This window comes from Sphaeramia orbicularis, chromosome 7 (assembly GCF_902148855.1).
Source record: "Sphaeramia orbicularis chromosome 7, fSphaOr1.1, whole genome shotgun sequence".
In the NCBI taxonomy this organism is placed as follows: domain Eukaryota; kingdom Metazoa; phylum Chordata; class Actinopteri; order Kurtiformes; family Apogonidae; genus Sphaeramia; species Sphaeramia orbicularis.
This window is the reverse complement of record NC_043963.1, coordinates 7833138-7855664: the sequence shown is the minus strand read 5'-3', so window position 1 is coordinate 7855664 and position 22527 is coordinate 7833138. Positions and strand designations below refer to the sequence as shown.

Here is a 22527-nt window from a genome sequence, read left to right as displayed (position 1 = left end):
TGAAGTCAACAGAACATACTCTGGAAACAAGGCCGTACATTTGCTAATGTCACCATTTCATTTTAAAGAAAACTAATGATATTTGACATTTACTGTATTCCACCAGAGTAAAAGACACTGGAGTTCAAAAATAAAACTAAATAGAAAAGTTCTTGCCAAATTTCATGCCAAAAGCTGCAACAAAGCCAAAATGAAACCACCAAATGAAAAAAAAAGAGAAATATGTACAAAAAAGCCTGAGGGGGACCTAAGGGTTAAACATCGTGTTTATCAGCGTCATTATGATGTTTAACAGAGACTTTTACACTAACTGTGGGTTTGTAGTATTGGTGTCACTAGAACGTTTATTTCAGTCTGTTTGCAGTGATACTTCAGTGTCTGCTCTAAAGTGTTCATTTTCAGTCCGTATTAACTCGAGGAGTTTGTGCAACGTCTTGTTTTGTCGATGTTGAAATAAAAATAACGATGAAGACTCAGGTGCAGGTGCAACTCCAGATGGACCGCAAATGTCTGAGAGTGATGTAAGTGTGAGAACTGGTTTATTATCAGACTCCAACAGGGCAAAATAGGCAACAATCGAGGTAATTAATGAAAACACTGCAGCAGAAAAATGTGGATGTTTTTGTTCATTTCATGTGGATATCACCAAAACATTGGAATACTTCAGGTCCAAAATCAGAGCTTTCTGGTCAAATACAACAACACAGAGTCAACACAGATAGACTAAACCTTCGAAAACCACTGAAAACTGGACGACAACCTAGTTTGGTTGTAACTTAAGAGGTGAGAAAACTCAGTCAGGTGGCAGATCGTGATTTTTACCTCAAAAGGTCGTATTATATGATCTTTTAGCCAGATAACCTCTCCTTAAATCAAAGTCAAACTCATTTCAGTTCAGGGGCCACATTCATCCCAGTGTGATCTGAAGTGGGTCAGACCAGTACAATAATAACAGTGAAAAAAGTAAAATTACATTCTGAAAATGTTTACATCTACAAACTATCCTTTAAAAATGACCATGAGCAACCTGATATGTCTCAAAAGAGTGATATTTTGCTATTTTTAAATGGAATTCTTCATTTTCAAACATTTCCCTGTGGTCTACATAAGCTCGGGTCTGAATTCTTCTTTAATTCAACTCCACAGGTCCATCTTCAACCCTATTTCTGAGTAATGACACCAGAAAGATCATTTTGAGCGCTGGCCCTTTAAATGCAAATGCCCCCTCCAGGTTGTTGGCTGTGCTGCTCTGTCCCATTCAACCAACAGCTGAACATTTTAGGTAATCAGCTCCAAGTTCGGACATATTCTCAGTTTTTGTTACAACTGCTGCAGCTGACAAACAATTATGTCGTACTCGGAGCAATGTTCGTTGGAAATCTTGACCTTATATGTGCAAATGTCGTGACGTAACTAGTTATAAAACGTAACAAATTAAGAAGGAATTAAAACAGGTTGTAGAAATCCACTCCATTTTTACCAAAATGAATATAAAGATAGCTTTGCAGCACCTGGAGGGTTGAAATTCAAACTGTATGAACTATTAGGGTCCAAATACACAAATAAATGAACCAAAGACTAATAAAAGTGGGTTTAGATAAATATGACCCCTTTAAAATTACACTTACTTCTATCAAGACATTTCAGGTTGTTCATATTTGTTCCGGTTATTCCCATTTTTTGAGAAAGGATACTAAATGTAAGCAGTTACATGCAATTTTCCTCTTTTTTTAACATTAAAACAAAGAGACAAATGTGGAGTTCTCATTATTCACATATTATTTTGACTGAATTTTACTGGTCTGACCCACTTGAGACCAAAATAAGGTTATATAAGGGAAACCTGTTTGTTAATATCTTCAGTGTAATTTTTGCATTTCACAAATTCATCCCACGAGCTGGATTGAAACTACTGGTGGCCCATTTTTGGTCCACGGTCCGCATGTTTGACACCCCTGCCCTACATCATAATATCACACTGAGATATGACAGGGATAGAGTTACTCAGCAAACAGCAGCTGCACTGAATCACTGACCATGAAACTAACCCTCAAAACCAAACTGGATCACTATTTACCCACAAAGCCACTAATTCCAGGTTAGAGGTGTAATGTTGACCATCATCACTATGGATGTGCCGATGCAGACACTGAACCACACACCTGGATCAGGTATCGCTGACAACAGTTCATATCCAGAAATCCATCTAGACCAGGGGTGTCAAACTCATTTTAGTTCAGGTTCCACATTCAGCCCGGTATGATCTAAAATGAGCCGGACCAGAAAAATAACAACCTATAAATAATAACTGAATTTTTGGTTTTTGTTTTCGTATGAAAGTTAAATTACAATATGAAAATGTGAAAAACCTGAACAACCATGAACACCCTCAAATATTTATTACAAAAATAAGTGCAATTTCAACAATATTATGTCTCATCTTATTAACACAGTTGACAGTGAATCTACAAACGCAGAAAAGATTCATTTACAGGTAGAATATTGTTAAAATTGCTCTTATTCTTAAGGCATTTCACGTTGTTCATATTTGTTCAGGTTATTCATGTTTTATTGCCTCAGGATAGTTTGTGAATGTAAATATTTTCATAATATAATTTTACATTTTTCACATTAACCCATAAAGACCCAAACATCCACCATCTACCAAAATCATCTACTGATCTAAACTGTTGAATCCATGTTGACCCATTAATCCATGGAAATAATTGGTGTAAAATACAGTTATTCATCTTTTCATGGTCATCAGATATGATCCATTTGGATGTTCAGAGGCTCCGTAGTTACCATGGAAACACCATCATCCTCTACAACATTGATTCACCAGTAAAACCCATGGAGTTGGATCAATGACAGTGGATGGACACACTGGGTTTACGTTCAATTCATGATAGATTTTGCTGAAAAAGTCCCTTTTTCTTCAGTCTTCTCTAGGTTTGACATAATAACCCTCCACTTAGCTTTTACGAACATCAGAATGATTAGTAAATTAAATGTAGGAACATGCCTGATTTCACTGAAAAAAAGACAAAATACAAAGATAATATTACAATAAATGGTGATAAATCATTTAAGGATGGGTAAATATGGAGAAAAAAATCATTTGGGAAATGCCACAAATGTCACACTGGGTCCTTATGGGTTAAACCGAGGAGAAAATTTGGACTTTATAGGTTAATTTACAACTATTTTACTGGATATCACATTGAGTTATAGGGCCCCTGAACACCCTCGACTGTTAATAATTTCAGCACTTTGCAAATTCATCCCGCAGACCAGATTGGATCATTTGGCGGGCCAGTTTTGGCCCACAGCCCTTATGTTTGACACCCTAGATCTATACATTTTAATTTTTTATTATTATATATACACACTATGTCCCTCTGCTGATCTAAATAATCAGTCACCAATCTGCAGACAGAAAACAGTCAGATGACAACTGAGTGTAACAATAAAGACTATTTATTAACCCATAAAGACCAGTGTGACAACTGTGGCAGTTCCCAAATGAATTTTTCTCTATATTTAACTGTCCTTAAGTGATTTATCATCATTTATTGTAATATTATGCTCTGTATTTTGTGTTTTGTATTTTACAGTGAAATCAGTCATTTTTCTACATTTAATTTACTGATCATGTATACGTTCATAGAAGCTCAGAGTAAAGTTAAGGGTTATTGTATCAAAAACAGAGAAAACTGAAGAAAAACTGACCTTTTCAGCTAAATCTATCATAAACTGAACATAAACCCAGTGTGTCCATCCACTGTCATTGATCCAACTCCATGGGTCTTACGGGTGAATCAATGTTGTAGAAGATGACAATGTTTCTATGGTAACTATGGAGCTTCTTCCAAATGGGTCATATCTAATGACTATAAAAAGATGATAAACTATATTTTACACCAATTATTTACATGTATTGATAGGATTAGTGGATCAACAGGTATTAAACAGTTTAGATCAGTGGATGCTTTAGGTCGATGGTGTGTGTTTGGGTCTTTATGGGTTAATTTGTACTTATAATGTAATAAATTACTCCAGTGTTCCGCAAAATAAACCCCTTCTAACAATCAAGTTACTGCTCTAATGACCTTTTATTAAATTATTTTCTTTTTCCAACTTATTTTATTGAGTTTTTTTTTTCAGTCATAGGTTACATGAATACAACATGTCTTCATATATGAAAAGATATAAAGTCAGTAACCTAGACGACAATAATATATAGAAACAAAACAACCTCAACAAAGAACAAAACAGACAACAAACAAACAAACAAACAATACCTCAACATTAAAGGATCCAATTATGCGGTTCTATGTAGGCCAATCAGTGTAAATAACATCCATCTTAGCATTTAAAGTGCCTCATTATGCACATAATCTGAGGCTTGTACTGTATATGATCAGGAGTAAACGAGGTTTAGCTCATTCCAGTCCTCATATGTGAGTACAAATGACAAAACTGAAATGGAAACGGAAATTTAGACCTCTATCTTTTATCAAATTAAAACAATGCAGTGAATATACGTATTTATTTGTTACGTAATGTTGATAGAGCACTTGTGCTTCTTAATTAAACACTGGTTACAGCTGATACACAAAATATGGAAACTAAAAACACTGAAACTAAATAAAAGATGCTTTACAGATATACTGTATATCTATTTTGTTGTCCATTTAGCTTCTAAGAATATATTTTAGTTAAATTCTCCTCTCATGTTGGGTTTAGGAAACAATTTTCAAAATTTTCTGACATTTCATAGATTAGAAAATAAATCAATTTATAAGAATTTACTATAATACTATTCTCTTTTATCAGTGAAAATCTGGTATTTTTCAGTGTTTAATTTGATGGTGGAGAAATTCATAAATGTAAAGTAAATTCAGAGGTTATTACCTCCGCCAAGGAGGTTATGTTTTTGCCCGGGTTTGTTTGTTTGTCTGTTTGTCTGTCCGTTAGTGTGCAACATAACTCAAAAAGTTATGGACAGATTTTGATGAAATTTTCAGGGTTTGTTGGAAATGGGATAAGGAAGAAATGATTAAATTTTGGTGGTGATCGGGGGTGGGGGGGCCCACGGGGGGGCCCATTTCCAACAAACCCTGAAAATTGCACACTAACGGACAGACAAACAAACAAACAAACCCTGGCAAAAACATAACCTCCTTGGCATGGGGGGGCCCACGGGGGGGGGGGGCCACTGATCAGCCTTGGCGGAGGTCTGCGCTCTCCGAGTGCTTTTCTAGTTATATTTATATTTCACCTTTCCTATGTGATTTAGTAGTATTTATTGTAGCATTTTGAATTTTTCAGTGAAAATATGTATGTATTTATGTTACATAATGATGAATGAGCCGTAGTGCTTATTAATTAAACACTGGTTTCAGCTGATACACAAAATATGGAAATCTGCACCTACATGAGTATTAGCATTAGCATTAGCACATAGTACTTGTACCATATTGTGCACTCAAGGTTTTCATTAACAGCATAAGGCTGAAGCGCAGCATCGAAGCCAAATTAAATTAAAATCAGCATGAGAGCATCATAACTAAAGGGCTTTTCTAACATTTAATGGTTGTTCTTGGTCAAAGGTTGGAGTTCTTCAGCAGGTTTCCATGGTTTATTGTAATATTTATGGACCAAAATGATGTGATCCTATATATTTATTGAAAAATTGTAAAAAAAAAAAAAAAAAAAATTCTCGAGGAAGGACCATCAATTTTCAATATCATATACATTTTTTTTTTTTTTTTTACAATATTTACAACATACAAATAATATTAACATTATATTCAAATGTATTAAATAGATAGATGTAGATGTAGATATATACATTAACTAATTTTAAACACTGTGTTTAGAATATGACATAAATAATATAATAGTCAAATATCAACGTATTTGGAATAAATTTAGTTTATTTATGAGAGTTTATAAAATGAACACAGAATGACGGCACAAAACTTCGTCACTTTCCAAACATTCACACTCATAAAACTCCTCAAATTTTTTTTTTGCACAAATTTTTTCTCATTTCAAAATACATTTTCCTGAAAATATAAGTAATTACCTACCCAAAAATATAAGTTTGGTGTAGATTATTGTAATTTTTTTTTTTTTGTTGTTAACCTTCCCTTCTTGTATCGAATCAGCCTCAGTGGTGAGTATTCACATCTCTGGTACACTGTACATCTATGCTATTTTCCATTTAATGCATATATATTGTGTTGTGCTGCACTTTGTCTTGACTCTGCATATTATGTAAACTGTGCTGTCTACACCCAAAAGATTCTTCAATAAAAACAGTCATATCTGATCCAAAAGTCAAGTGTAAACTCTGCGTCAAACTCACATTAGTACAGGATTTTAGAAACATAACGAATTTATCAGATAAATGCCCTTTGTGCTGCCAAACCGTGCCTATAAACCATCTGAACACCTCTTTTTTTATATACGAATGTCAAATACCGAGCTCGTAAACAGCAGGTGAAACGGCTCGGCGCAAACAAACCCACGCCACAGTGAGTTTATTATGTAACGGGAGCACAGGAAGACAGGTGTGAGTTTACAGGTGGAACTCAGTCACACAGAGCTGAGGTCAGTGTGATGACATAACTGCAGCGGTATAATAGCCGTTATCTGAAACACAACCTGGACCCGGCTGAATGGGCCGCTGTGAGTGCGGTGGGAAGGTATGTGGAAATGTGGGTCACCATCAAAGATTTCAGTGTCTACCTCCGAGGCACAAAACAGTCACACTCACAAACAGGTGAGCGGCGTGGAGGCGGGACTGCGCCCTCTGCTGGCAGCGAGAGGAAGCAGCAGTAAACGGAAGGTGTGTTTACATAGAATGGAATAGACTAGAACAGAATAGAATAGAATGAAAAGTGTGTTTAAACAGAATAGAATAACAGACGGTGTGTTAAGATAGACTAGAATAGAACAGAATAGAAGAGAAGGTGTGTTCACATTAAATAGAATAGAATGTGTGTTTACATAGAATAGAATAGAATAGAATAGAATAGAATAGAATAAGAAGTATGTTTACATAGAATGGAATAGACTAGAACAGAAAAGAATAGAGTAGAATAGAATAGAAGGTGTGTTTACACAGAATAGAATAGAATAGAAGGTGTGTTTACATTGAATAGAATAGAATGTGTGTTTACATAGAATAACAGAATAGAATTCAATAGAATAAAAAGTGTGTTTACATAGAATAGAATAGAATAGAATAAAAAGTGTGTTTACATAGAATGGAATAGACTAGAACAGAAAAGAATAGAGTAGAATAGAAGGTGTGTTTACACAGAATAGAATAGAATAGAAGGTGTGTTTACATTGAATAGAATAGAATGTGTGTTTACATAGAATAACAGAATAGAATTCAATAGAATAAAAAGTGTGTTTACATAGAATAGAATAGAATAGAATAGAATAGAATAAAAAGTGTGTTTACATAGAATGGAATAGACTAGAACAGAAAAGAATAGAGTAGAATAGAATAGAATAGAAGGTGTGTTTACACAGAATAGAATAGAATAGAATAGAAGGTGTTTACATTGAATAGAATAGAATGTGTGTTTACATAGAATAACAGAATAGAATTCAATAGAATAAAAAGTGTGTTTACATAGAATAGAAGGTGTGTTTATATAGAATAGAATAGAATAGAATAGAACAGAATAGAAGATGTGTTTATACAGAATAGAATAGAATAGAATAGAAAGTGTGTTTACATAAAATGGAATAGACTAGAACAGAAAAGAATAGAGTAGAATAGAAGGTGTGTTGAGATAGAATAGAATAGAACAGAATAGAAGGTGTGTTTACATTGAATAGAATAGAAGGTGTGTTTACATTGAATATCATAGAATAGAATAAAAAGCGTTTACATAGAATAGAATAGAATAGAATGTGTGTTTATATAGAATAGAATAAAATAAAATAACGGAGGGTGTGTTTACATAGAATAGAATAGAATAAAAAGTGTGTTTACATAGAATAGAATAGAATAGAATAAAAAGTGTGTTTACCTAGAATAGAATAGAATAGAATAGAAAGAGTGTTAACAGAATAGAATAGAAAGTGTGTTTACATAGAACAGAATAAAATAGAATAATGGAAGGTGTGTTTACACAGAATAGAATAGAATCGAAAAACAGGTGTGTTTACGTAGAACAGAATAGAATAGAAAAACAGAAGGTGTGTTTACATGGAACAGAATAGAACAGAACAGAACAGAATAGAACAGAAAAGAATAAATTTCAGTTTTTCCAGGATATTCATGTCTTTTTTTGTTTGGATAGTTAGTAAATATAAATATTTTTATAATTTCATGATTCAATTCAATGTTTTGCACTGAAACAAAGACAAAAATATGAAGTTGTTATAATTTATAAGTAATTATGTTATTATTGTACTGGTCCGACCCACTGGAGATCAAAGTGGGCTGAATGTGGAACCTGAACTAAAATGAGTTTGACGTCTCTGCTGTAGTCTGTGTCTGGAATGTTCAACTGTTTTCATTTTTTACAGACTGTTTTCAACACTTTCATGCTGCAGAATGAACGTCTACGAGTTCTGCAACCTGCACATCAAACCCACTCAAACTGTGGAGCTGTGATGAGACCCCCCTGTGGATAAAACTAACAGGAGAGAACAAAGAGCATGAAGCTCCAAACCTGAGGTAACACTGACACCTGCTGGCCAACACAGGAGCTGCACACACAAACACCCCTGACAATAACACAACAACAATGGGCTGAGGCTGTGTGTGTGTGTGTGTGTGTGTGTGTGTGTGTGTGTGTGTGTGTGTGTGTGTGTGTGTGTGTGCGTTACTCACCTACGGCTCTGAACAGACACGCTCCGTCCTCCTTCATCTTCTTGATGACAAAGCCTTTCTTCTCCCTCAGAGCTTTTTCAAACCAGTGCTCCTGCTGAACACACACAAACACACAAACACACAAACACACACATGGTCAGCTGCTTAGTGGACCGGCACCACCACAGGAAAACATTAACATTACCCACAATTCCACACGAGATGAGGTGACACGCCAAAGTCCAGGTTCCAGCAAGAGAAAACTCCACTCAAAACCACATTTAAAATATGGAATAAGAATCATGTATATGTTCAAAAGTAAGAATAGAACTGAGAGAGAAAGTTTTGAAATATTCTGCTACAGAAGGAGATAAAACTGAAGGAACCGGTCTGTTTAAATACAATCAAAGTCATCTTAAAGGAATGGGAAAAGGATGAATCTGGATAGAGTTGTTTTTTGATTGAATCAGGTTCTGCTTTGAGATGCTTTTAAGGAACATTGTCCTATATTTTTAGTACCTTTTGATTTATTAAAGGTGTTTTATACGTATGTTATTAGTTTAGTGTTTTATGTAATGTTTTTAGTGTTGATGTATGGCTGTAATTTTTACTTTCTGTAACCTTAGCTGCCGTCTTGGCCAGGACACTCTTGCAAAAGAGATTTTTAATCTCAATGATTCTTTTTTCCTGGTTAAATAAAGGTTTAGAAAAGAAAATCTGTCTCAGACGATAAGCAACATCCACAAGTCACAGAGGTGTTTCCACAAAGTTGGTCTGTAGTTTATCATTTATCAGCTTCAAACACTAACACCAGGGTTTCCTTTACATACAGTTTCCTGCAGCTGCACCACAACAATATTATACATTTTATGTATAGATTATGTTTTCAATAACAGGCATAAAATGAACATACACAGTTGTGTGCAAAAGTCTTATTCCACCTTTATCTTTGCTGTTGAAAAGTGCATACATACTTATTTCTGATTCACTTTGCTTCAAATACAAGAATAAATTGCAAGAAATATGTGCACAGCTTTAACAGCTGTTTGCTTTTTATCCAAATAATAATTCCAGACTTTTTCAAAACTGCTATTTTTCCGCCTCCAGACCTTGACTTTATGTACTTTTATACTTGTGTGTCTACTGTTTTTGGGTGAGATTGTACCTGTTGTGTGTCGTAGAAAAGTTCATTTTAATAAATCATCGTTCCCACTCTTTCCCTGAAATTATTTTCCAGGACATTTTCAGCTGCTACAGAGACAAGTTATCACATCATACACTAATGCATTCCCCCTCCTTCTTTGGAAGTGCTCTTTTCTACAGTTGTAACTTGCAGAGAGAGAGAGAGAGAGAGAGAGAGAGAGAGACAGACAGAGAGAGAGAGAGAGAGAGAGAGAGAGAGAGAGAGAGAGAGAAAGAGACAGAGAGAGAGAGAAAAAGACAGAGAAAAAGACAACGAGAGAGAGACAGAGAGAGAGAGAAAGACAGCAAGAGAGACAGAGAGAAAGAGAGACAGAAAAAGAGAAAGACAGAGAGAAAAAAACACAGAGAAAGAGAGAGAGAGAAAGACAGCAAGACAGAGAGAGAAAGAGGGACAGAAAAAGAGAGAGAAAGACAGAGAGAGAAAGAGAAAAAAAAAACAGTGAGAGAGAGAGACAGAGTGACAGAGATAGAGCGAAAAAGACAGACAGAGAGAGAAAAAGACAGAGAGAAAGACAAGAGAGAGACAGAGAAAGACAGAGAGAAAAAGACAGCGAGAGAGACAGAGAGAAAAAGACAGAGAGAGAGAGAGAAAGACAGAGAGAGAGAGAGACACCCGTACCTCTGTCCCATACATCTCTCTCTCTCTCTTTAGAATTTAAATGGTAATAATAACCATCAGGAATTTTACCGCAGTTTATTGTTATAGCGGTAATCATTACATCCCTGTGACTCAGACATTTGCTGCGCAGTCTATGGCTATAATTTATCTATGAAAAATAATTATGACAAATGTATCCTTGAACGATGCAAAAACACCCACAGATAACAGGGGAGTACTTCATTAGCCTGACAAACTGCAGTTACAATGTTCAACTAGACCCTACTCAACTTTCTCTTCTCTCTTACTTTCTCTTTTGCACTTCCCCAAAAATATTTCCATATTTTCAATAAATCACTGTAAAATAATTTCCTTTGTTTCATCTCAGTTTAGACACACAGGGTCACAAGGCAGGGGGTGGACAAATAATGTCCAGGATAACTAAACCTTTTCCAGGACATTTGACCTTTTTCTCATTTGTTTTCTATGACTGGAAAATTGGTCAATCATTTTCCAGGTTTTCTAGGACACGTGGGATCCCTGTAAATGTATGAATGAATAAATGCATAATTCGCAGTGAAGTTATGCTTTATTCACAGAGACGTTTTCACATGAAAATCACAAAAGTGCATGAATATCACACAAACAAGTTTCACCAGAATCCTTCCAGTACCGACTGGTTACTGAAATCATAGACTTTTTTTTTTTTTTATGTTTGCTTGGGTACTTCTTATCTTACAAGACTAGGTGCCTTTGAACATTATCTAAAACTCCACTATGAGAGAAACTTTTTTCCATACATTAAAGAGGTCATATTTATCTAAACCCACTTTTATTAGTCTTTGGTTCATTTATTTGTGTATTTGGACCCTAATAGTTCATACAGTTTGAATTTTAATTTATATTTATTTTGGCAAAAATCTAATGAATTTCTACAACCCATTTTAATTTCTGCTTAATTTGTTACGTTTTATAACTAGTTACGTTCTGACATTTGTACAAATAAGGTCAAGACTTCCAATGAACATTTCTCTGAGTACGACATAATTGTTTGTCAGCAGCAGCGGTTGTAGTTAAAACTGATGAAAATATGTCCAAACTTAGAGTCGATTACCTAAAATGTTCAGTCGTTGGTTGTATTAACAAACACAAGTGGCTGAACAGGACAGAATTATATCATATAATTACATATATTATAAATTATATATTACAATATTATGATGTGATGAGGTTGTCAAAGGGCTCAAGATTCTCTTATTTTGTGATTGAAAGATAAAGTTTATTACTTTTAATTGGATTGTTGCTGGTTTATCACTTTTAAGAGGGTCTCTTGAAAGAAAAATGTTTGGGATAACTGCTTTAAGAGATCAGATAAATTCAGAAATCTGAGGTTGGGTTCATTTACAAATATGTGACTTAATGACTAAAGTCTCATGAATGTGTCATAAAACTATGTAAAGCCTGAACACTGTTTAGAATCTGTTCCACAGTAAACAAATATGGGCCCAGATGACTGACAGTGTCGCCATGGAGACCAAATCTTCTACAGCGTGAAGAGGTGTGCAGCAGCTGTTACCTGACTGATTAATAACTGTTTTTTGTCTTTTTTTTTTTTTTTACATCTGGGACTCGTGCTCTCCTCCTATTGGCTCTGAGAGCTACAGGTGCACAAACAGCCTGAAGCATCATGGAGGCGTTGCTATGGATACAGCCAGAGGCACCGCTACAAATTATGGGCCCCATGAAAGCATAACCATTGTGGAGCCTTCAGAAATTGACTATCTTCTCGATCTGTCAGACCGGAGAGGGGTGGGGTTATGTACATGGGGGTGCGGTCCATACACAACATCACTTATAATACTGTGAAAACAAAAACAAAACTTAACACTCTTTTTCACAACTTCTATATCCACTGGGCCCCCTCCACTGCTCTATGGGCCCACCACAAACACTGGGCCCCATGAATTTGTCAGGTTTACATCCGCCCCCCCCCCCCCCCCCTTATTGGCACCCCAGGATACAGCATCATTAAACTTTACATTCTGATGCCTCCTCAGATTACACTGCTCTAAAAGTAAAAAGCCTCCAGAATAAAAGTAGTGAAACTTTAGTTTAAGTTTGAGTCACTACTAAATATAAACTCAGTCTAAGTCAGGGGTGGGCAATTAAGTTTCCTATGGGACCACATGAGAAACTTTGACAGTTGTTAAGGGCCGGATCAATACACTTGCAGCTCTCCTTAATCTCTCTCTCTCTCTACATATATATATATATATATATATATATATATATGTAAGGGTAGAGACTGCGATCTGGTAGGATTGGCGATTCTACCAGTAGAGACTCCGATCGTAGTCTCTACCAGTAGAAACTCCGATCACAGTCTCTACTGGTAGAAACTCCGATCCTGCCAGTAGAAGGGTTAGGGTTAGGGGTTAGGGGTTAGGGTTAGGATCGGAGTTTCTACCAGTAGAGACTCTGATCGGAGTTTCTACTGGTAGAGACTACGATCGGAGTCTTTACTGGTAGAATCGCCGATCCTACCAGATCGCAGTCTCTACCCTGACATATATATATATATATATATATATATATATATATATATATATATATATATATACTTTACTATAATACAAAAACAGTAAATGCAACAATACAACAATAAAATGAAAATGTGGAGCGCAGAATACAACTATTTAATGAATATCCGCAAAAAGACTTTTGAAAATGTGCAAAACCGGCTCCACATTAACTTTACATGAAAAACTATGAATGCATCCAGCTTTGTTTGCATATCACAGTTCCTTTTCTTTACCTCTGACTTCAGTAAATAAATACTTTCAAGTCCATGTCTTGTTAAAAACTCTGCATTTGGAATCAATCGTTCTTTTTTGCTGTTAGCTGACACCTTCATGAGCTGAAACTGACCAACAAACCAATCAGTGCATAAACCTTATGCAAGTACAGGAAGTATGTGTGAAAAAAAAAACGGTAAATTAGCAGATCCTTCAAAATAAAAGCAGTGGCGTTGTATTGGTTACGTCTATTATGATGATACATATTTGCATTGACTTTTAATTTGCCAATGACCTCATGTGGGCCAGTTAGGGTCAGCTGCCGGGCCGCATGTGGCCCCCGGGCCTTACAATGCCCAGGTCTGGTCTAAATGCTGGTTGGTTGTACTTTCACAGATACAGAATTGGACCAAAATGTGAAACTGTGTGAATCAGAATAGAATACAATGCCCTTTATTGTCATTTTACAGAACGTACAGTTAGATTGGAGAGCCTTTTCAGTGCAAACAAGTGACCATATATAAAATATAAGGTGCAAAAATATAAGGTGCAAAATATGTACAGATAAAGTCCTACAAGGCAGTGTGGTGAAGATAAAAGGATAGAAATAAAAGTATAAAAAATGTAAGAATGTATTGCACATGGTTCAATATATACAGAATAACTATAGTGCACATGGTGATTAATATTCACAGATGATATACATATATAACACGTGGGAATGATTATATTGCATGAGATGAATGAATGTTGACGTACTTATGTATTTATATATATTACACACTGTTCATTATAATGATGGCTGTGGGCATTACGTGTGAGAGTTCAGAGTGATGATGTGTTTTACTCCAAAGGAATGTTTGTCTCAGAGCAAACACTGTCTGTATATTACAATACATTCACTTTACAGGCTCTTTATACTGTATATACCATAATACATTGATGTTTTTGAAACTATATGGACAAAACAATTGGGACACATCATGTCTACAGCTGTAAGACGTCCTGTTCATGATGATTCGAGATAAAAACATCAAAACTTCCTTAAAGTTTCATGGGAGATTTTTCTTCCCCAGTGAGATGTGAGGTAAGTAGATGGTTAGTTGTGGTAGAAAATTATTATTTACAGTCAGAGCATGAGAAATATTTTAGAAATTTAGAGGTAGAACATTTAGAATCATAATCATGGATAAAAAAAAACAAAAACAATGTTGAGAGAAATGAAGTCAAAACCATCTCGGAGGCATTTTGGAAGCAAAGATAACAATTTAAACCAAACTAACCAATGCAATGATATTTATCCCAATATAAAACTATACTATAACATTAGTCATTATTGTTTTGTATTCCAGACCCCTGTTAGAAAAGAAACACCTCAATTCAACGTGTCCACATACTTTCGTCCATATAGTGTATGACAAGAATAGGACGGAGGCATAAAATACCGGGGTTAAATGTTTTAAATCTCTGTTTCAGGTAGTTTTTTCCACCTTAAATCAGTCTGTTTGTTGCCTAATCAGTAAATTTAGAAAAACACAACAAAAACAATGCATCTGTTATCTGCTATGTAATGCACCGACATATGACATTTTAATATTTGGGTTTATACGAAGGTTAAAAAATATTACCATATCTAGCGTTTATCCCAATACAAAACTATATTACAACACTCGTCATTATTGTTTTGTATCCCAGAACCCTGTAAAAAAAGAAACACCTCAATACAACGTGTCCACATATTTTTGTCCATATACTGTATTTAATACTGTGGAGGATCTGCCACTTTCTGCGGCAGATATAAAGGTTAAAGGGACGATGCACCACAGTGTTATTACCTCCGAGCATCGTATGTACGGCAACAACCGACAGTGTTTTCATTAATTTTCTGGATGAATAGTTTCCTGCATAAAACGTCAAAACACAGACAAAGCCCTTGGTAATCTCCAGCCACGTAAAGTCACAACACGACAAAAAGACGGGGTGAAAACTGGACAAAACTGCACATTTAAGAAGCAAATGTTTGTCCCGTTTTACTGAAAAAACTGAAACCGTGAATCAGTGATTAAATCTGCTGAGATGTTCATGTTAGTGACCGCTACGTGTCTTTATATGAGAAAAATCAAGCATCATACATCAGTACACCTATAGCAGAGCAAAGATAATGATGATACTGTGCCCAAAATATTCTGTTTTTTACAGTTATTCTAAAAGAGACACAGTTCTTACTAAGCTGACTTAATGGCTCATGAAAAATAACATTCCACTGAAGTAAAAACCGCAAAACAGACACAGATTCTGAATGTGATGTGCAAATGTTTTTACATATCAAACATCTTAAACAGAAAATATAAGGTTTTTTTTTTTTACTATTATAAGACTCGGGTGCAGCAGCTGAGATGATTAAGTAGAAAACTGTGCTGAGACAAAGGATATTAAACAAGACAACCGCTGCTTTTTCTGCAAATACATTTAAAAGTACTTGATTAGGTGCAGAAGTGGAACTGTGTGTGGGTTTCCTCAATGGGCATTTGTTCGATGCTTGTTTGAGATGTTTTCTTAATATTTTAACAATAAAAAGTGCAACTCGAGGTAAAATTTCATTGCTTTAGGAACAAAAAAAAAGCAAAACTTTGGAAAAAATAGAGTCAGAGGTTTTGGGTTTTCTTCCAGAACAAAATGTAATATTATTTGACAAAAAACACTATTTTCTCATTAATTACTAACTATTATTATTACAGCGTAATAAAATCTGACACACAGGTTGTAGATTTTCACATTAAAATTCATTGCGTACCATCAAATACCAGCAAAAGCCAACATATTTACACAGAAATATCTCACAAGAAGGAGATTTAACAAGGAATGTGCATCATTTCTTTTGACTTGTTAATATTTCAGACTCGTAGAAAACAGAGACTGGATCAAAACTGTACATTTACACACATCGTCACTCAAGAGTTTTCCATAAACACCTGAAAAGTAAGTTTAACCTTCACCACATGAACTGATGAATGGATCGTTTTAATCACAGGCATTAAAAACCACCAGTGCATTTCCAAGATCATTTAGTCAGTAATTGAAAAACAATAAAGATCTGCAGCTTCTTTTTGCTTTAACTCACCATTTTTAAGCTTTTGACTGTTGAAAATGCAGCTTCAGACCCAACAAATATTATTATTATTTCTGTCATTTTACTATCAGAGAAAGCAGCTGGACACTGAATTATGTTTTAAAGCAGTGTTCTATTTTTTAACCTTCGTATAAACCCAAATATTAAAATGTCACATGTCAGTGCATTACACAACAGACAACAGATGCATTGTTTTTGTTGTGTTTTTCTAAATGCAACACAACAACACTGTTTGTCTGCAGTAAAACACACAAAATACACAACATATGACATGTTTTACACAAACACACCATTAAAAATATGGTCATATTTACTGATAAGGCAACAAATAGACCGATTTAAGATGGAAAAACTACCTGAAAAAGAGATTTAAAACATTTAACCCCAGTATTTTATGCCTCCATTGTATTCTTGTACTACACTATATGGACAAAAGTATGTGGACACGTTGAATTCAGGTGTTTCTTTTCTAACAGGGGTCTGGGATACAAAACAATAATGATTAATGTCCTGATATACTTTTATATTGGGATAAACATCATTGCATTGGTTAGTTTAGTTTAAATTGTTATCTTTCCTTCCAAAATGACTCAGAGATGGTTAATTTCTCTCAACACTATTTTGTTGTTTTCATTTTTATTTTTTATCCATGACTATGATTTTAAATGTTCTACCTCTAAATTTCTAAAATATTTTTCATGCTCTGACTGTAAATAATAATTTTCTACCACAACTAACCATTTATTTTATTCACATCTCACTGAGGAAGAAAAATCTCCCATTAAACTTTAAGGAAATTTTGATGTTTTTATCTCAAATCATCATGAATAGGACATCTAACAGCTGTAGACATGATGTGTCCCAAAATTATTGTCTGTATAGTTTATAAACATTTTGGAAGCAAAGATAACAATGTAAACCAAACTAACCACAGTAATGATATTTATCCCAGTATAAAACTATATTCTGACATTAGTTATTGTTTTGTATCCCAGACCCCTGTTAGAAAGGAAACACCTGAATTCAACGTGTCCACATACTTTTGTCCATGTAGTGTGTGTTTCTACGTAAAATACAACTTTCTACTCAATGAAGCGCATATCTTCTTTAATCACGATATAAATTATTATAGTTTGCATACTCACATGTTTAATTTCTTCCTGTTTACTGCTCACAGTGCATAACAGCATCAGACTATTTAGGTTCATACCACAGACTATAACCTGTATATGTATATTTATAAATGTACCTCTGTCACAAACACAAATATTCACTCTACATATCCACCACTGCTGTCAGTCTGCTGTTATACTGCATTTGTTCACGTGTACTTGCACTAAATGTTCCCTGTTTAACCTGTACATGTCTGAGATGACTGTAAAGAAAACATGTGGTGCTCAAGTGTTTTAACTTCACCTCAGAACAGGAAAAACACCTGAGGGTTGGACCTACACACAGACTCACAATAATGCTCATGATTACATGCAGTTTACATAAGTCTTTGGGTTTTTACTTTTTTTTTTTCCCCCACTTAAAACACATTCAAAACTAAAAGTTTCAATGTTTTGCTGTTTTAATTCATTTGTGATCAGGCACTACAGACAAACTTAAAACCACACATCCACATTATAACCTCAGAATTTCTAATAACACAATAATGTTTTTCACATGTATTTATGTATATTTCTCTAATTATCATATTGATAATATATTGTCTAGGACATATTATACAAATTGAATTGAAAAATCCTAACTCCAACCCTATAGAAGAAGAACTGAGACGCAGATTTCCTTTAGTCTGATTCAACTTTGACTAAATGCACACTTTAGTTGCCGTGTTTTTTTTCTTTTAGACATCCTGTTTCTCCATTTAAGGTAGTTTTTGGTCTTTTACATCCTGTTCATCTTGTGTCTTTTATATCGTTTCTGTCTCGTTGTGGATTTTCGAATACTTTAAAATGAACAGTAACCATCTGATTTATACATCTTTTATTCACATCCAAAAATCAGACTCTAAACTGGAAAAAAACATAATAATAAGGCATTTATCATGACAATTACTGATACTGACTGATATGAAAACGTTTACCAAAAGAAATCACCTCTACACAAATTATTTCTAAGTCAAAGTGGCTAAATTATATTTATATCATTCTGGTATTAAAACTGGTGGATGTGCATCTTTTCAAGACATTCTAGATAAATTTTCTTTTTAAATTTTAATAGAATAAATAAACTAGGGATGAGAAAATTCTGAGTCAGTACAGATATGCATGTTGAAAAAAAAAAAGATGTTCTTTTCTCTTTGTCTATTATATTCATGTAAATATTTATTCCCGTTTGTGCTGAGGAAACAAAGAACGTCTCATCATAATAAAACTAACAAACATGTTCTTAAGTCTTTCAGGCCTTCATTGTGTTATCTCTAAATGAGCACAAATCAAAATCAGCCAAACTAATGCATGAAAAAACATAAATAAATGTCAGCCATGCATCAATAATATAATTTTAATTGTCATTACAGATGATACCCGTGTTCAGCCAATATATCCATACATCCCTATTAGAAACAGAGCCGCTGATATCTTCTGATAATACATAATTCACATGAACCACAATGTTTTTGATCTGACACTGTTAAAGCTCTACATATGTGAACACCTAAAGGTTCATGTTGACACCTATGAGTCAAGTGGTCAATTTACAGACTGATTTCATCATTTCATATATAAGATGAGGAGATACGACACCTAATCTACTTAATATCTGATTAAAAATCAGGTCAAGAACATGACTTTTGATCATTGTTTTCATTGCACCGAGGTATTTATATAATGTAATAGAAAGGACATTAATGTGGATTGCTCGCTTTGTCAACAGTTAAAGTAAATTTAATTCATTTACTGTTATCTTTTCCACATTGTCTGTACATTTATCTCCAAATATATTGATCCTGAATTCTCTCTTTCATGTGATGATGTATTATTAGTCACTCTTCACCTATGGTAAATCAATACAATATCATTTATCTGATTCTATTACCTGCTACAACGCATGCTAGCATCACATTTGTTGAACGTAAACTCTGAAATCAAAAATCTCCTATTAGTCTCTAAATAAAGAAAAACTCTTGAACCCTGAAGCGATCATACCTCATATAAAATATGAGTGGGTTACTTTTCTATATATACCTACTGTTTGTTATTAAAACTGTGAAAAAAAAAAAAAAAACACACCTGAGAGTGTGTTCTGTCACCTCCTTATCACAGACAGGTGTGTTATAAACACAACTACAGACTGTTACAGTAGTTAATTAACCTGTCAGTTACCTGTCTGTCCAAACCTGGGTTATCAGTGGTGTTGCTATGGTTACCTCACACTGTGACCGAGGTGAAACAATGAGCTGATGGATGTGAGGTCTGTTTACAATGAACACACTGTAACTTATTACATGAACATAGTGAGTGTTTTGTTTTCTTACATTGGCTCATTTAATATAACCTGTCAAAACATATTTTTTATCATTTGGCCTTTTCCTAATTACATATTGGCCGGTTTTATTCCGTTATTTTATCCCGTTTTAGGTGTTTTAAATTGTCTTTCCAGTTTATGGGCAGTGATTATACATTCTGTGGTTTATTCTGTCTTCTTTACATTTGGTTTTATCTGTGTAAAGGTTGTTTTGATAGGTGCTGTGTACATGAAGTTGTCATTATGAAACCTTCTGAGTCTGTTTTTCTAGTTCCTGTCTTACAGTTAACCGGTTTAAGTCGGTTAAAGTTAATGCTAACCTCTTAAGAGCCGTCCTTTCACAGGTAACCTACCTGTGCAGCCTCAGTAGCATTAGCTCTGTAGCTCCAGTGCTAATGTTGTGTTAGCTAACGTTAGCTTCCTACCTGCTCCACTGTCGCCGGGTCCATGGACTGCAGCCGGGCGGCGTTCTCGTACTCGTCCTCGCTATTGTTCCCGGCTCCTTCCTCTGTGTCTTGGCTGGACCCTACTCCCCCGGGGCCGGTCACCCCGGGCTGGCCTCCGCCGGCCAGAGCTGCCACCACCCCACCGGAGCAGGTGCCTGCCTGCCGTCGCCTCTTGCTGAGCCCGGGCCCGGAGCAGCAGCTGCCGATGCCTCCGCCGCAGCCGACGACACCAGCCGAAACGACGAGCTCCCCGCGGGACCCGGCCACCATTCCGCCGCTGCTGTCCCGGCCGTCGCCCGGTCCTACAGGCGAAACGGAGCCGACGGGCGGCGGAGAGGCCTGCTGCGGCCGGGAGCTCGCCTCGATGCTCCGCCTGTCGTCCCGAGCGGAGGGCGGAGCGGACTGATAGGACCACGGCGGAGGTGAAGCCCTCGGTCGGGCTCCGGTCCGTCCGGCGTGCGGGTGTGGGTGCGGGTGTTGGTGGGGGTCTGTACCGCTCCGACGGTCACTGTCATCGGCGTGGTCCGAGACGCCGACCCCGGAGCTGGGCTTCTTCTTCGGAAGAATCGTCATGGTGTGAGAGAGGGGGGGAGCAGGGGGGGGTCAGAGGGTGACGAGTCCTCCCTTTCTGGATCAAATGTTTCGGTCTCTTCGCCCTCCGGCCCGGCCGTTCGTCGAAAATCACCGAGCTAAGGGCCTTAGTGAACCGAAGCGGACGACAGAACCGACGGCTCTGCTGGTTTTCGGTGTTTTAGTTGAACAAAAACAAAAAGCGTCTCTCTCTTCCCTCTCAGCGTCCACTCCACAAAACATCAACACACTGACGAGCCGACGGCAGCTACGTCACTTCCTGGTTGCGACGGCAGTTTTTACGTCAGGCCGTTTGTCAGTCCATTATTATTATTATTATTATTATTATTATTATTATTATTATTATTATTATTATTATTATTATTATTGTTATTATTATGGCTAATTTATCAAGTTATGTATTTTTCTATTGCTCCTACAATGTCATGTTACCTATCTTATTTACAATATTTACCCCTTACTGTCACGTTTAATTTCTGTTTTTCCTTTATTTTTTAATATTCCTACATGGTTTTTATTCATTCATGCATTTATTCATTCATTCATGCTTTTATTCATTCATTCATGCTTTTATTTATTCATTCATGCATTTATTCATTCATTAATTTACACGTCACTGTTATGATGCAAATTACAATTATAATTACATAATCTAATATCCATAGTGATTTTCTATTTGCCTTTAATTTTTATGTCTGTCTGTTTACCATTCTATTATTATTGTAAATGTTTGTTATGGTGTATTTTTGTACATAATTTTAGATGTCTTCAACATTTTCTTTTTGACTCTTTTCACATTGTTCATGTACTGTTCAGCGCTGTGCTCTGTGCTTGTTTCTACATTCACTGTTTATATATTTCTTTTTATGTGCCCTGTATGTATTGTGTCCTTGAGCACCTGACATATGTACATGTTTTGTTGAATAAAGTTAAATAAAGCTGAAAGAATATCACACAATTGCACATCCACAGTGGTTTTCTATCCACCACTACACCTGTGAATGTTAATTTACTAAGGTAAAAGTCTTTTCCTTTCCTCATTTTCTATTGCAAGAAAAGGTGATAAATCATATGGCAAGTACTAGTGATTTATTATTTATTTGTCTTCACTCTCTCTGTGAGGAGAAAAGGAAAAGGCAACAAAACAATCAACAGCTAAAAACATAAAAGGATGACTGGTGAAGGTTTATTCTGCACATATCTGGGAGAATTTGTGTATATAAAAAGATAAAAAGAAGAAGTGATTTTTCTCTTTTGCATTCTTTTAATTCAGTTTCTTTAAAAATCTGCTTTTAAAATGATGCAATAAAATCTGCAGCTGAAATCATGGCTTGAAACACTAATTACCCATAATCACCTGCGTTTGGAAAATGAGACTCCTCGATGATATAGTAGGATAAAGTTGAAGTTTGTGGCGCCCCTTGGTGGAAAAATAAAATATTACA

The 22527-nt window shown here is 35.6% G+C and overlaps 1 protein-coding gene across 2 annotated transcripts in view; it reads right to left on the bottom strand.

Moving 5' to 3' along the window:
• otud5a (OTU deubiquitinase 5a) overlaps window positions 1-21323 on the bottom strand; it is a 66098-nt gene extending 44775 nt beyond the window's left edge. Inside the window, exons 1-2 of one of the 2 annotated variants that reach the window (XM_030138074.1) lie at window positions 20471-21323; window positions 8870-8960 (exon numbers count right to left, since the gene is read on the bottom strand). In XM_030138074.1, coding sequence (XP_029993934.1) covers window positions 8870-8960; window positions 20471-21064 — 685 coding nt within the window. In that variant the 5' untranslated portion in view covers window positions 21065-21323. Of the gene's footprint in view, window positions 1-8869; window positions 8964-20470 lie in introns of both variants that reach the window. The other variant, XM_030138073.1, reaches the window with a different exon arrangement.
• Between the last annotated feature and the right edge of the window lie 1204 nt (window positions 21324-22527).